General features: G+C 38.6%; 1 protein-coding gene across 5 annotated transcripts in view; it reads right to left on the reverse strand.

The window, feature by feature from the left end:
* Window positions 1–16,688, reverse strand: part of LOC149219613 (Sodium Bile acid symporter family) — a 524,785-nt gene that overhangs the window by 104,914 nt on the left and 403,183 nt on the right. For 4 of the 5 annotated variants that reach the window (XM_089384430.1, XM_089384427.1, XM_089384428.1 and 1 more), the window contains one exon: window positions 4,181–4,310. The exons of the other annotated variant lie outside the window; for it this stretch is intronic. In XM_089384430.1, the coding sequence (XP_089240556.1) occupies window positions 4,181–4,310 (130 nt within the window). The remainder of the gene's footprint in view (window positions 1–4,180; window positions 4,311–16,688) is intronic. 5 annotated transcript variants of the gene reach the window in all.

Here is a 16,688-nt window from a genome sequence, read left to right on the forward strand (position 1 = left end):
AAAACTCTACAACCATTAATCCCTTAGAAATCTCTACTATGACGCATGAAGAGGAAGAATTGCAACATGATATATCAAAATTATAAACGAAGTGCAACAAAATTCACTCTCACAAAGAGCAACCAAAGATGAACTAAAAGGGGGCATGGATGCCTTAAAAGGGGACATGGAGGGTTTAAAATCAAACATGGAAGGTTTGAAGGATGGATCAAAAGCAGACATGAAAGGTTTAAAGGATGGATTAAAAGCAAACATGGATGCTAAGATGGAAAGTTTGAAGGAAGGTTTGACAAAATTGTTACAAGAAATGCTTCCTAACGACAAAAAGGTATTTGATGAAACTCATGATGAGAACAAAATGAATGTTAATAATGATTTCAGAGACTCTAACTTTGGATTGAAGACCCACCATATTCCAAAGAATGATATGAAGAAGTTTGATGGCAAGGATCCAGTAACATGGATACTATGGATGGAGCATTATTTTGATCTCCATAATGTGCAACACACATAAAAGGTACGCATTGCATCTTTATATTTAGAACCCAATCAGTTTGCATGATATTGATGGCTTTGTTCTCATAAACCACTTGTCACTTGGTCCATTTTTATGGAGGAAATGATAGCACATTATGAGAATACAAAGAGAAACACCTTCTTTGGCCAATTGATAAATCTCAAACAAAAGGGTTCAATGGCAGAGCACATTGAGGACTTCCAAAAATTGAATATAAGGGTAAATGATATTCCATAGGAGCATAGGATTGATGTCTTCATAGGGAATTTAAAGAATAACATCCAACATGAGGTTCGCCTTTGGGAACCTGACTCATTGGAGAAGGCATTCAGAGTGGCAAGAAAAGTTGAAAGAAAAATTATGACAACAAGGAAGTCTACCACTCCCAACTACAAAAATGGAAGTGTTGTTGCTCCTATCCTTCCACAACCTACAAGGTTGACACCACAACAATTGGAAGAAAAAAGAGCAAAAAGGCTTTGTTACAGTGTGATAGCAAATACACTAAAGGTCATAAGTGTGCAGAGAAGAAATTATTTTACATAGATGATGAAGAGGAGGAAGAAAAGGAACAAGAAACGTAAAAAAAGAGGATATACACCAGGAACCAACCCCAAAGAAAGAAGAAATGAATCCAACTATATCTTGTAATGCATTGGCAGGAATTACCACTCCTCAAACTATCAAGATAGAAGGACATATCAAGAAGAAAAAGGTAATAGTGTTGATTGATTCGGATAGTACCCATAATTTTATTCATTGTAAGATAGCCAAGGAATTGAATTGCTTCTTATATCCAACACCAAAGTGTCAAGTGATGGTTGCAAATGGAGGAACTATAAATTGCTCTGGAAAGTGCCATAATATCAAGCTAACCATGGGGGAATATGTATTGAATAGGCCAATGCTTTCTATTCCAATGGGTGGTGCTGATGTTGTACTAGTTACAATCTTTGGGTACGATAGATTTTAATTTTCAAGAACTTTTCTTGATTTTTTTTAAAAGGAAAGGAAGCTAAATTAAGGGGTATCGCAGGGAAACCAGGAAAGATAATCACCTCTAATGGCATGACAAAGCTTCTAAAGAAAGAAAAACGGGACGTAATTGCACAATTATTCTCACTAGAAGTTCAAACATCGAAATCATCTATTCTCTAGTTCTCCAAAAAGTCTTGGACAATCATTCCAAGGTATTTGAGACTCCCAAAGGCCTCCCACCTATTCGTGATCATGATCATGCTATTCATTTGATTCCAGGAAGTGTTCCTCCAAACATCAGACCTTACAGATATCCCTATGTGCAAAAGAGTGAAATTGAACGTATGGTTATAGAAATGCTAGAGGCCGGTATAATTCAACCTAGCCAAAGTTCTCTCTGCTCTAGTAGCATTGGTGCACAAGAAGGATGGATCATGGCGCATTTGTCCGGATTATAGGGAGCTCAACAAGCTCAATATTAAAGATAAATTTCCCATTCCTGGCATTGATGAATTGTTAGATGAATTACACAGAGCAATTTACTTCACCAAGCCAGATCTTCGTCCAAGATATCATCAAATTAGAATGAAGATTGAAGACATTTCGAAAACATCATTTAGAACTCATGAGAGTCATTATGAATTTTTGGTCATGCCTTTCGGCCTTACCAATGCACCTTCCACATTTCAAGGTTTGATGAATTCCATTTTCAAACTCTTCCTTAGAAAATTTGTGTTAGGATTTTTTGATGATATACTAATGTACAACAAGACTTGGAAGGATCATGTTCAATATCTTGACAGGGTGCTCAAACTATTGGAGGAGAAACAATTATATGCAAAAATCTCCAGATGTTTCTTTGGAGTACATGAGGTGGAATATTTGGGTCATATTGTATCTCATGAGGGTGTTAAGGTAGACCCTAACAAAATTAAAGCCAGTATAGTTGCTATTGCATTTATGGGAACAATTCAAAAGCTACATGGAAACCCAAAGATTATTGTAAGCGACAGAGATCCCATTTTCACTGGAAATTTTTGGATGGAATTATTTTCTTGTCTGGGTACTCAATTAGCTTATAGCTCATCTTATCATCCTCAATCTGATGATAAAACTGAGATAGTGAACAAATGTTTGGAAGGATATCTTCATTGTTTTCTATCTGATAAACAAACACAATGGGTCAAGTGGTTACCTCTGGCTAAATGGCGGTATAACACTTCCTTCCATACTGTAGCAAAAATGATCCCATTTATGGCACTTTATGGATATCATCCACTGTCCATCACATCATCTTTAAGAGAAAATTCTAAGGTTCAAGCAGTGGAAGATCACATCGAGCATCAACAATAAGTTCTTCAACTCTTAAAGGATATCCTCACTTTGGCGCATAATCAAACGAAACAACAGGCAGATCAGCATCGCAGCAAAAGAAGTTTTGATGTAGGCGACTGGGTATATTTACGGCTACAACCATACAAACAAATGTCCCTCAAGCAAGCTAAGAAGGATAATAAATTATCACCAAAGTACTATGGTCCTTACAAGGTGTTGCAACAGATTGGTACTATGGGATATAAATTGGAGTTTCCTGCATCTTCCCGAGTGCACCTAGTTTCCATGTTTCATGCTTAAAGAAGGTTATAGGTGACAAGCTCCTAGTTCAAACAATATTGCCAGAACTTAACGAGGAAGGAAAAATCATATGGGAACTTGAAGCAGTCACGGAAACAAGAACCCGACAACTACGGAATCGATCAATTTCAGAGTATCTCATCAAGTGGAAGAACTTACCTGCTTAAGATTCCACATAGGAGGATGATAATTTTATATAAAGCATCCAGGACTACTCAACCATTGAGGAGAACAATTTTTTTAAGGAGAGGGGCACGTTAGGTCCCTATAATACTAGTGTAGCCCCTTTATTGTTATTGTTGTGCCCATGTAGTCCCCATATTGTTATTATTGTGCCCCATAGAAACACACTACTGTTATTGTTGTGCCCTTACAGTATTATTGTTATGTAGGCTTTGATTATATTGTGACCCTTAGGACTCCTATATATAGAAAGGAGGTCTTGTATCATCCAAGAATTGTTCATTTATATGATGTAAAGGAGGTTGCCCCCTCGAAGAGGCTAATTCTCAAAGTCATTGATCTATCTTTTCTTCTATTTTATGAGCTAGTTGCATAACAAACACATAATCTCTTCTCAATAGTTGACTTAATACATGGCATAACAATCAACATTTTGGTGGGTAACAGTCCCCATCGCTGTGTTTACTATTCCACACAGAACTGACCAATTTTGGTTTGGATCCCTAAACCATTTGAGCCAATCTATTTTATCGAAAATGGTCTGGTTTTGATAACAATGGAGCAATGTGTCACAAAGTGGGATTTCAACCCAAGTGGGGAGTATAACGACTTTTCCTCACAACCACTTAGGCTACACCGAATTAACAACACCCAACATCATGATATTTATAATAGAACACTTTATATAACAAAATTTACATAAAGGTTATACAAGAGATGAAATCATCTTATTAAAAATGTAATTGGGGCACTCTAAATCCTATTATATTTAGACTAAACCGTATTTATTTACAGAGATATGCTACACTCATAAATTGTGCAAAGTATAAGAGAAAATGCTATAAGAAATTTTCTTGTATTACTTACTTGACTAGCAACAATAATAATAGCACGAGCATTGTTTTCCTTCCCAAAGGTGCTTTGTTTACCACCAAAAATAAGGGCGAGACCATGCATAATGACTGTATTCAAAGATAAGAAGATCAAATGCAAGCACCTGTCGTTACAACAAAGATGAATTAGATTTCAAATTAAAATTTGGTGTCTCTTTGTGCAAATATTGTACAAATAGCTAAGAATATATTTGATAACATAGGGAAATGAAGAAGATGAAAATATAATAAAAGATGTTGCAAGTGTAAACGAGGAAAACAATTCTTTTCGAACATACAACCACATGATATTTTTGAAAAGTTTTAAAAAAGAACTAGGTCAGAAATCTATGAATATCACTTTCATGGGACAAAAGAACCACAAATAGGCACATGCACTTAAGGAAAATGAATTGTTCCCAAATTTAAAAAATTGCAACACATAAAGAGAGCTATGTTATAGCTACCACCTTTTGCATGGCATTGTTCTTGCTGTATTCAAAGCAAAACACTAGCATAAGTAAATAAGTTTGAAAGAAAAAAAGCTCTGGTTGAATCATCTTTGATATCAGAAGACATTAAGTAGCATTGTTAGTTCTCACAATGTAAAAGCCTAACCAATGTTGCTAGAGTCTGGACCACCAATCCAAGCAAAAGTGACAGGTATTTCTAAAAAAAATCCAAGACGGAACCATCCTGAGAGAGTTTTATATATAATATACATTTCATATATTAGAATGCTTGTATATACAAAATAAAAATGAAGAATGTCAAAATAATTGATAAAATGATGAAAACATACATATGATTTTACTTGTCTACATTAATATAAACTTATAAAAGTCATCTAATATTAGTCATTGGAGCATCAAACATTTAGAACAACACAGATAACATCAACCATATTACTATTACAAACTTACAAAAATCTAAACTAGAACCATATAATTGGAAGTAGAGTAGACCATCAAATTTCTGGAAGAAAACAAGATAACTACCGACAATGCCAGTGTATTTAGATCAATAAAGTTGGTATCCTTCTGTTACCAATTGGAAATATAGCATCACTTTCGCCCATGCAGCCAATTGCTATTCTCAGGGAAACAAATTGCCAGAATCAAGCAACCAAAACTTGATTGAATCATCATGAAGACAGAAAATAAACGAGATAGGGATACTTGCCCGAAATTTGCACTTTGGGCCAACAGGATTATGAAAAAGCATGCTATAGGGAAAAGTCCTTTTGAGCTAGTCTATGGCCTGGATGTGGTCGTAAGCTCGTAGCAGTGAATTTGAAGTTGCAGGTTTATAAGCTTTTGGGACAGTTTACTTCCAACCAGGAAGCATTACAATTCTATACTGACAAGTTGGTCCAGTTGGAAGAAAATTGTTAGATAGCATAAACCCAATTTACTGATTATTAGGCCCAGGTCAAAATGGTGTTTCACAAGAATGCAAAAGGAAAAGAGTTTCAAATGGCAATGCGGTGTTACTGTGGGATAAGAGAAACGAAAAACCATGTGAGCACTGTAAGTTTGACTATGTATGGTTAGAACTTAGGCCCATATCGCATTGCTACAAGAGTGGGTCCTAATACCTTTCATTTGGCCAACTTGGATGGATATCAAAAGAGATTTCTCATCAAGGATAAACATCTGAAATACTACTTTAAGTGATATTTCATCAAACAAAGAAAAAAAAGGAAAAAAAATTGAAGCTTTGGGTATTGGGGACGCAGATTAGTTGCTAAATTTTGTTGTTGATTTGGGGTAGCATCTGATATGCTCTAGCCACGAAAATTGGTGGAGAGGCTAAAGCGCATGAGATCTCCAATACCCAAAAATGGTTTGGGCAGAATCTAACCAATTTGGGAGATATTAAAATAATTAATATTTTTAATGGAGTCCCTAAGTCTAAACTTGGAGAAAATAAAATATTAATGTGAATTAATATTTAGACTTAGGGAAAATAAAATATTAATGTGAATTAATATAAAACTGAGTTAGAATGGTCCAAAAGTCATGGATCAAGCCAGACCTAATCTTAGCCGTTGATTAGGGACTTAATCTCGACCATTGATTTGTCAACGAGAAAAGTATAAAAGGAGGCTTGAGGGTCACTTGGAGAACACACCGAGTTGATCAAGAATTCAATTTTATGGGGTAGGGCTTGCTGAGGAAATCGAAGGAGTGATCAAAGTTGCAGCTGAGGGGTAGTGAATACAGAAGCAAAGAGGTAGAGAGGGTACCGGGAGCATCAGCGCATAAGCTGAGAGAGGGTTGACGCTGAGCCAGCTAGAGGCCACGCAGAAGTAGCCAAAGGCACGCAGAGGCAACCAGGAGTTGCGCAGTGCCAGAGAGAGCCAGCGTGGGTGACACAAAGGCTCCAGAGGCTAACGCAGGGCTAGTTGGGGTGACGTTGGGCCAGAGCGGCTGACGCATACCCTAGATGCAGATGCTGTGAGATTTCGTGAGGCAGATTGGAGCTGAGATATGGGATTGTTCATCTAGGGTTTTTTTGCCGGAATATCTCTCTGACAGAGAGGTGCTACTGTCGAGAGCATTCTCTATTAGGTGAGCCATTTCTGGCACCCAGATTGTATTCTGAAACTGCTTAATAATAAAACCCTTAGATAGCTGCATCGGTTTTCCCGCATTGGGTTTTTCTGGGGACATTAGTCCAAAAATAACGGTGTCACTTGTGTTCTTGTTTTTCCTTCAGTTGATGATCTGTATGTGTTGAGCATGTACTTCTATTTATTTTCAGTATTTACATGGTAAATAACTTGTTAATTAACAGAACAAGTAGGAAGAAATAAATTAAAAAGTACATGAAGGATTTCTAACAGTTAGACTTAGAAATTCCAACATGGTATCAGAGCGTGGTTATAGATCACAGGAGAACTGAGGGCATCAGTTGAGCAGAGCAGCAGTAGCAAAAACAACTGCCTGAGTGACAGAAGCTATTCCTAGCAGAAAAGCAACAAGGAAGGAGTGACGCAATGCTTGCGTCATCAAGTTTGAGAAGGGAGAAGGATCAGTGCAGTGTTAAAAAGGAGCAGACTTGATGTATGCAGTGCTCGGTCATCTTTCTCAGTCAAGAAGGATTGACGCCCGTGGCCAGGAGGAGCGCATTTTGCTGGTGTCAGGATTGTGCAGAGTCTATAGGCTCTAACCTTCAGTTTCTAGGGCATAGGAGGCTATGGAGAAGTTGCGGAGTGAAGTTGGTTTGGTATTGTGGTCAGAATAGTACCTAATAGGGCAAGACCAAGGAGGAGGAAGTTGCTAGCGAGGATTTCTAGCCAAGAAATCCGGATCAGTGGTGCAGCTGCACTAACAATCAGAGTGGGGGCATCTCGACATTGGCAAAGGGGTTTCTAGGAGGGAAATCGAGCTTAGAAGGAGTCACACCGAGAACTTCCAAGAGGGAAGTAGCGAGACTCGAAAGAGTCGAAAGAGGAGCAACGAGATGGTAATGAACGGGGTAAGAGATTAGGACAAACTGGACAGAGCCTCAAACTTCGTAGTCTGGAAGGCCAGGATCTTGTTTGTTCTAGACAAGAATCGTCTCAAGGACTTCGCCTTGAAAACGATAGCGATCCCAGTTGATGCGACTGAGAACAATAAGTACGAGGAGGCAATGGCGAGGGCCAAGAGCATCATCCTTGATGGGGTCAAGGACCATGTAGTACCACATATTGCCGAAAAGGACACGGCAAATGCGATGTGGGAGGCCCTGACAAAATTGTATCAGCATACTTCCGTGCAGAGGAAGATGCTACTAGAAAAATTGTTGCGGTCAAATCAGATGCAGAAAGGAGAACATATTGACATCTTCCTCGGTCGATTCAAGGAGATCCGGGATCAGCTGACTTCCAAAGGGGTCACATCGGATCCGGAACTAATGGTGAGGACCACATTGAACGCAGTATCAGAGGACTGGGAGGTATTTGTCCAGAGCATAATGGGTAAACCGATCCTTCCAAATTGGGAGGAACTATGGGCGGCTCTTCGTCAGGAAGAGATCAAAATGCTAACCAAGGCAAGAAGTAGCCGCAAGGAGGTCAGAATCAAGAAGGAGGAAGAGGAGGATGTTGCCCTAGCATTTGAGGGAAAGCAGAAAAAACGAAAGAAGAAGGACCTCTCCAAGGTCAAATGCTTCCACTGTGGGGAACTGGGTCATAATGCAAGCCAGTGTCCGAGGAGGAAGAACAAGGGAGAGGCTTCTGAGACCAAAAGGTTGCGCCAGCAAGGGCAGAGAAAGAAGTGGAGACAAATGATGACTGTGCCATGAGTGCTCATGCACCACGTGAAAGTGGGGAGACATTGAGTTGTAGTTAGACGGACTACAGGCGATGAGGGGCAAGATCCTCAAGGTACCCAACCTCTTGGATTATACCTTGCTATGGGAGCCCCGAAGAGTAGTAGAACTGACGGAGATGTCAGAGTTGAGAGATTAGTTACCTACTTAGTAACAGAGTTGCAGTGCTATGGGTAGCACGATGCAGCATGATGAGAGGGATTATAGTGTAGATGCAGCAGTGGCAGTGGTAGGGCCATGGGCAGCAGCACAGATGCAGAGGGAGCTGTCGTACAGATGCAGTAGTGGCAGTGGCAGGGCCATGGGTAGCAGTACATGATGTAGCAGTGTAGAGGTGTTGGGCAGCAGGCCTAGCATCAACACAAGGACCGATGTCGGATGATCAGGGTGATGCTCAGTGAGGAGTATTACTAGAGCACAGTCTTCGCTAAGAGGGAGTATTGATTTGGGGTAGCATCGGATGTGCTCTAGCCACGAAAATTGGTGGAGAGGCTAAAGCACATGGGATCTCCAATACCCAGAAACGGTTTGGGCAGAATCTAACCAGTTTGGGAGATATTAAAATAATCAACATTTTTAATGGAGTCCCTAAGTCTAAACTTAGGGAAAATAAAATATTAATGTGAATTAATATAAAACTGAGTTAGAATGGTCCAAAAGTCATAGATCAAGCTAGATCTAATCTTAGCCATTGATTAGGGACTTAATCTCGGCTATTGATTTGTCAACGAGAAAAGTACAAGAGGAGGTTTGACGGTCACTTGGAGAACACACTGAGTTGATCAAGAATTCGATTTTCTGGGGCAGGGCTTGCTGAGGAAATCGAAGGAGTAATCAGAGTTGCAGCTAAGGGGCAGTGAATACAGAAACAGAGAGGCAGAGAGGGTACCGAGAGCATCAGCGCACAAGCCGAGAGAGGGTTGATGCCCAGCCAGCTAGAGGCCACGTAGAAGCAGCCAGACGCCACGCAGAGGAAGCCAGGAGCTGCACAGTGCCAGAGCCTCCAGAGGCTGATGCAGGGCTAGTTGGAGTGACGCTAGGCTGACGTTGGGCCAAAGAGGCTGACGCAGACCCTAGAGGCAGACGCTGGGGGATTTCATGGGGAAGATTGGAGCTAAGAGCTGTGGGATTGTTCATCCAGGGATTTCTAGCCAGAATATATGTCTCCGACTGAGAGGTACTATTTCCGAGAGCATTCTCTGTTGGGTGAGCCATTTCTGGCACCTAGATTGTATTCTGAAACTGCTTAATAATAAAATCCTCAGATAGCTGCACTGATTTTCTCGCATTGGGTTTGTCCGGGGACATTAGTCCAAAAATAACGGTGTCACTTGTGTTTTTGTTTTTCCTTCAGTTGATGATCTGTATGTGTTGAGCATGTACTAGTATTTATTTTCAATATTTACATGGTAAATAACTTGTTAATTACCAGAATAAGTAGGAAGAAATAAATCAGAAAGTACATGAAGGATTTCTAATAGTTAGACTTAGACATTCCAACATTTGTCTTGTTGCCGCAAAATCTAGCAGGCCTTGGAGAGGGGTACCCTACAAGGCTAAAACTAGACCGAGTGACAACAATGGAGTGATGGCCCATTGTCGCCACAGCCAAAAGCCCCTGCTCTTTACGGAATTTCACTGATGGGAGGAGTCCAGGTATGTGAGAAGGTCACCTAAAATAGATATTCAAGTGTTAGGGCACAAGGTGACTCGAATAGGCATTATACAAGAAAGACACAACAATGGCCCAAGGCTCCAATTGGAGGCATATTGCTTTCTATATAGAGACTATAGAAATTTTGGGTGTCTTGTAGCCCCACCCGGTTTCAATTTGTTTTTCTCATCAAGTTTAATGCCCAAACCCTACGTTACCGGATCCAATGGGGGCAAGAGGTGGAACCGTGAATCCCCAAACACAAAACTGGTACGGATACGGATACACTAGGATCCGCGTACGGTCAGTTAGCGACTTAGTTAACACAAAGTCACAGGCATTTTTCCGGTTGACTATAGTTCCGGCGAGTTTTGGAGGAGGATAACGCATGCGCAGATCTTCAGTTAACAGTCAGTCGAGCCAACTCAGAACTTTTAGTTACCTGTTCTACTGTTGGTTAGCTGGTTAGCGTTAATCGAACTTTTAGTTACCCGTTAGTGTGGCTTCACTTTAGCAATTGTTATAGCTTCAACACATTCTATAAAAGTCGAAGATTCAAGAAATAGATGCGTGGCTCAGTCACGGTAGTCGAGTCGAGTGGTGGGAGGAGCGGAGCGAGTCATGGTTGGCAGAGACATGGGAGTAGTTGTGGTCGAGCAAAATCGTGTGAGCGTTGTGCAGATAATAGTTTTAATTTATTAAACCGTCCGGGCATAAGTCAGTGATCGTAGTCATGCGGAGCCGCGTCTTGAAGCAGAATTATCAGAGCAGTCGGCGTCAAGCAGGGTCGTCGGCGCAGGTGCAGGTAATTTTTTAATTTAGGCATCAAGTTTTTTAATAAGTTTTCATTATAAATATTTAATTAAAAAAAAAAAATTGACGTTAATATACATACATATATATATATATATATATATATATATATATATAATGATAATAATAATAATAAAATTATTTATTTATTTTAAATCAATATATTTATGTTTAATAAACATATGTTTTGTATTTCATTTTAATTTTTTTATTTTTATAAGTTATAAGTATAACTTTATATTTGGTTGTTAAAAATTAAAATATTTTTTTCTAAATAAAAAAAATATTTTATGTTGTAACTTTATTTTAATAATTATATCAATATGTTTGTATTAATATTTATATGTTTATTTGTTTGTTAGTTTTTAAATTAGGTATATATATATAATTATTTATTTATTCAAATTTTAAATTATTTATTATAAAATAATAATTTAGAATTTTATATTTTTTTGTAATTTTATTTTGCCTCACACACACACACATATATATTAGGAATAACAATTTAGAATTTTGTTTTGAGAATGATAATTTTATTGATTTATATTTTATTATAAATGCAGGTGTGATAAACATGGAACCATCACAGCATGAACCCAGTGAAGGAATAAATGTCAATAAAGATCCGATATCTCCTTTATGCCAATACGTGGAAATTATTGGCAAAAACTCTTGTGGTGGGTTGTACAAATGGAGATGTAGTGAATGAAATAGCATTTGAAATGGCTCATACACTAGGGTGAAGGCCCATCTCAATGGGCAAACTAAAATAGGTGTGTTAGTAACTTAGTATGCAATGGTCCAAATGGCCAACCTGGGACAGGTTTGAGTCCTGCAAAAGTTAAGTTTTATGCATCTTTGCAAGATGCTGCTGATAGGAAATTCAGCAAGGGAAAACTCCCTGTGCAAGCCTCTACAACCAAGTCTTCATTGCCATCTACACCAGTTCTGACAATTAATAAAAGACCTACTCTAGGACCTCTTGAAGCAGCATTCAATAACCAGGGTAGAGAAGTTGCAGATGAGCATGTTGCTCGTTGCATCTATGCAAATGGGCTAGCATTCAATTTGGTGCGCTCTCCTTATTTGCAACAAATTATTAAAGCAGTTAATGAAGCACCAAAAGGATACAAGAGCCCCAGGTATGAAAAGGTACGCACCACTTTGTTAACATCAGAAAGACAATTACAATCAATCTGTGATACATGGGCAAAAATAGGGATGTTAATCGTTTCTGATGGATGGAGAGACCAAAGAAATTGCCCTTTAATTAATTTTATCGCAATTTGTCCCCAAGGAGCAATGTTTTTGAAGGCCATTGATTGCAGTGGAGTGGAAAAAGATGCAACATTCATCTCCACAATTATTATTGATGCAATAGAAAATGTGGGGTCACAAAATGTTGTCCAAGTTATCACAGACAATGCAAAGGTTTGTAGAGCAGCGGGCCTGATTGTGGAGGGTCAATACAATCACATCTTCTGGACTTCATGTGCAGTGCATTCATTGAACCTCATGCTAGCCAAGATTGGTGAGATTGAGTGGATCAATGAAATATATGTAGCATCAAAGGAGATCCAAATGTTTATCACCAATTACTCAATGTCCCAAGCCATATATCGGAGTTTTGCAAAGTTGGAGCTGTTAGTGTCAAACTGTCAGTATTTGCATACTTCCATCAGTGATCAAAATTCCTCTTTTATATCATATGAGTGTCCCATTTGAAATTTTTATCATTCCACCTAGGTCCTCATTGAAAAATTTACTCACTGATGGTAGCCCTAGTAAAAAAACCTCACTCACCTACACTCCATCTACCTCCCTTGACCTTTTCCCATGCACTCCTAGTTATGTTACCCTCCATTCCCTAACTGGCATGTCGTCTCCTGCATCCACATCATTCATTTGTCTCATAATCAGTTGAAACTATGTTTTTTCCTATACGCCACATTGGTTTCAAACATGGTTTCCAAACCAATGAGGACGAATTTGACAAACTAAAAGAGGTTTCCTTTGCCAACATCCTCATGTACAAAAACCTCTCTCAGTTTTCTAACAGCTATTATGGTTTGGGATATACAAATGAAGCTTTGCAAAACATATTGTGGCCAATCAGAGATGAATCTTGAGAAACTGGAGGAGGTTTGTGTTCCTAATATGCCAAAGTACAATAACCTACTTCAAATTTTACACAACTATTATAAAATGAGAGATACATGTACATCTTTACAACCTATTTTTCGGACTGTGTAAAGTCCTGTTTTAGTCACCTTTTTACAGAGAATATTGGGAACAGCTGGAGATGAATTTTGGGAAACTGAGAGAGGTTTATCTCAAGAATATATTTATCTACAATAACCTCTCTCACTTTTTACAGATCTATCTCGGATTGAGATATACAAAGGGATGACTGGACCCTATTTTGTAGAATTACGGGAGGAAAATGCTCCAAGACAGTTAGCCACCTCATCAACTAAGAGTTGCAATCAAATTCGAATTTCTCTTCCTTGTCAACAAAAATCCATAATGATAGTGCCAAGTAGATACATTAGTTTTTAATGTCCTACATTTCATTTCTATTTGTGCAAAACAGTTTAAGATATTTGTAAAAATATCTTGAGATTTTTATCAAGATATTTTAGTTTAGAATTGTATAAATACTTCATCATTTGAAGTAAGAAAGGGTTGGACTCTCTTGGATGTTGTAATAGCTTTCAAATTTTGGCATGGAATATATTGGATGAAGTTGCAGCTATTTTGGTGGGATTCTTGTGGCATGGTATTTTGATCTTGTTTCTTCTTCAGTTTCATATGTGTGAATGTTTTGTTCCTTTCATGATCCATTTCACTCTAATTATGTTTGATTTTCAAGGTGTGATAAGAAGAATTCATCTTTGTATGCTCTGTTTTGGGAAAATCATCATAGATTGTTTAATTTCTTCAGTTTAAAAAGTATTCATGACCCTCATGCTCTTTTTAGCATCTCACTAGTCTAAACCATCTCATCACTATACTACGAAGTTTAAAGTACCTTGCCTACCTTGCCCCATCAGATGTCTGCAATTCTGATTCACTTTGCCCTAACCTAGTTCACTCTCTGACCTAATTCACTCATCCTCATGACCACCCAATCAAATCAAACCACCCTCTACACTTTACATCTAGCCTAAACCCCTAATCTATCCAGCCCTCTTGGCTGTGATCCTTTGGAGAAAGCCCTCTCCGGCTTGGTAGGGCTAGCTACCAAGTCAAAAGATTGGTCTGTCGTTACCTCAGCTGGACTCTTCCTCAGCCTTGGAGATTCGGAGGAGTGATAACAGGAGCTACTAAAGGTACTCTATTTTTAATCAATGTTATGCATTATGAGTTCTCAATTTTAATGTTCAATTTATTTTATGTCTGATTTAGGATTTGACTTTTCAATATGTTTATGTAGGTTGTCGAAACTCATTTTGCTTCCCACACTTTAGTCATAAAGAGGCTTTTGAAGGTCAGACGAGCATTACAAATCTTTGGGAATGATGGAGGACTTCAACTTCTAATAGAGGACAAAGAATAAAGTCTATCATTCTTGATGATGCATGGCGGGACAAGGTCCAATACCTTCCGCAGTTCACAGAACATATTCTAACCATGATCAGGGCATTTGACACAAATTTGCCTTGCTTGGGGAAGCCTATGAAAACATAGATAGTATGTTGGAGAAAATACGGGAAATTATCAAGGCAAGTGAGCATGACCCCTTTGAAGTATTTTACAATGAAGCGAAAGACATAGTTACAAAAAGGTGGAACAAAATGACCACGCCATTACACCTTTTGGTGTATACTGTACACCCCAAATATTACCATTCCAAAATATTGTCTTTACTTGGTAGAGCAGCACCAAACAGAGATTCTGAAGTGGTACAGGGATATAAGACAACTTTGAGGAAAATCCATAGGGAAGTTGGAATTGCAAAGGAAGTACGCGAGGAATTTGGAGCATTTGTACAATCCACTGGGATCTTTTCAGATCCACTAGCCATGGATGATCAGGGGCATATGGTTCCTATTACTTGGTGGGGCTTCCATGGTGGAGATGCACTTATCTCTCAACTCTAGCCACGAGGTTGTTATCACAGCTTGCAAGTTCCTCATCAGTTGAGAGGAACTGGAGTACATATGGCTTCATCCATTCGGTAAAGAGAAATAGACTAGGAGCAGCGAAGGCTAAGGATCTTGTATATGTCCATTCCAACCTTCGCCTTCTATCACATTCTACTTCAGACTATAAAAAAGGTCCAAGTAGGATGTGGGATGTGGAACTTGAGATATTTGACTTGAACATGACATTGAATGCCATGACTCACCTTAATCTACTTGAGGACGCTACACAACCACTTCCTATTGCTGCAACAACTTTTAAAATTCCTGGCACACGATCATATATTCATGATGTAGAGTTGCAATATGAAGATGATGATGATGTAGACCCATTTCATGATTTGTAGACAGGCCTCCTCTATATTATCATATTAATAAAGTGATCATTGATGAAACACTTATTTTGTATTTGCTACTATCATCTTTGTATGAGGCAAGATGCATCATTTTAGTGTTCAGATTCATAAATTATCTAATAGTTTTAGCTCTAATGTTGTGATTCATGAATGGTTTTGATTTTAAACATCAAATGTATTTTCTAAAATTTTAAAAAAATATTATTATATATTTTTGTACTCGCCGTATCCAGATCCTGGCTTTTCAAAAATCAAACGGATCCGTATCCATATCCAGATCCGAATCCGGATCCTGGTAACTTAGCCCAAACCCCATGGTTAAATGCTGAGATTAAACTTGAATATAAATTCAATAGAAACGCTAGAAGGTACTACTACCTTTCACTTTCACTTTCAGTGGATAAAAAATTTCACAAGCATGCATAAATATTTTGGACACTGATTTTTGCTCAACTAGACCTTGGAAAAGCCTCGAAGGGAAAACCAATAGGAAGAGGATTTTTATTTGCTTTTATCTCAAATAATTTACAACAATAAATACACAAGGAATAATTATCTCTCGTTGAAACTCGTGCCACTATTTTGGAAATTGGTGCCACTGTTCTGGAAACTATGCCTTGGAATTCAGGTCACTGTCCAACACTTTTCTTCCTTGAATTTCATGCTACTGGTCAAACTTTGACCCCTTGAAATTTGTGCCTCACACCAAACTGTCTGCGCTTATTTTTCATGCCACTTACAACAATTTTTCTCCTAAAAGATAGTGCTAAAAGGCTTGCAATATGGGCTTTATTTTCGTGCCCTTTGACCAGAATTTCTTCCTTGATTTCTGGGCATGTCAGAGTTGCATTTAAAGCTCTAAATCCTCCCCAAAATTCATGCTACTAGCCTCGAAATGTGCACTGGAGAGAACTTTCTACTTGGATGTACATTCTCGGTATGTGTGCCACAGCCCAGCCTTGGGATTCAAGTTGTTGATAGTCTCTCCTTCAACAAACACCTGCTATCTCAACTTCTTCACCTCTTCTCCTCCTCCTCTCTTCTCCAACTCTACACTTGAAGAATGAATAGCCTTCTTTACCTTTTCTCTCGTTTTAGTCTCTCTAGTGATAAGAAGCCCTATCCCTAAGATCAAGGGTTAAGATTAGATCTCAGCTTCTCTTAATCAAGGGTGGAGATCTAATATCACATTAACTCCCTCTAATGTCTCCCCCT

The sequence above is a fragment of the Pinus tabuliformis genome, chromosome Q (assembly GCF_031772625.1).
Source record: "Pinus tabuliformis cultivar Carrire ecotype Pingquan chromosome Q, CPIR1, whole genome shotgun sequence".
In the NCBI taxonomy this organism is placed as follows: domain Eukaryota; kingdom Viridiplantae; phylum Streptophyta; class Pinopsida; order Pinales; family Pinaceae; genus Pinus; species Pinus tabuliformis.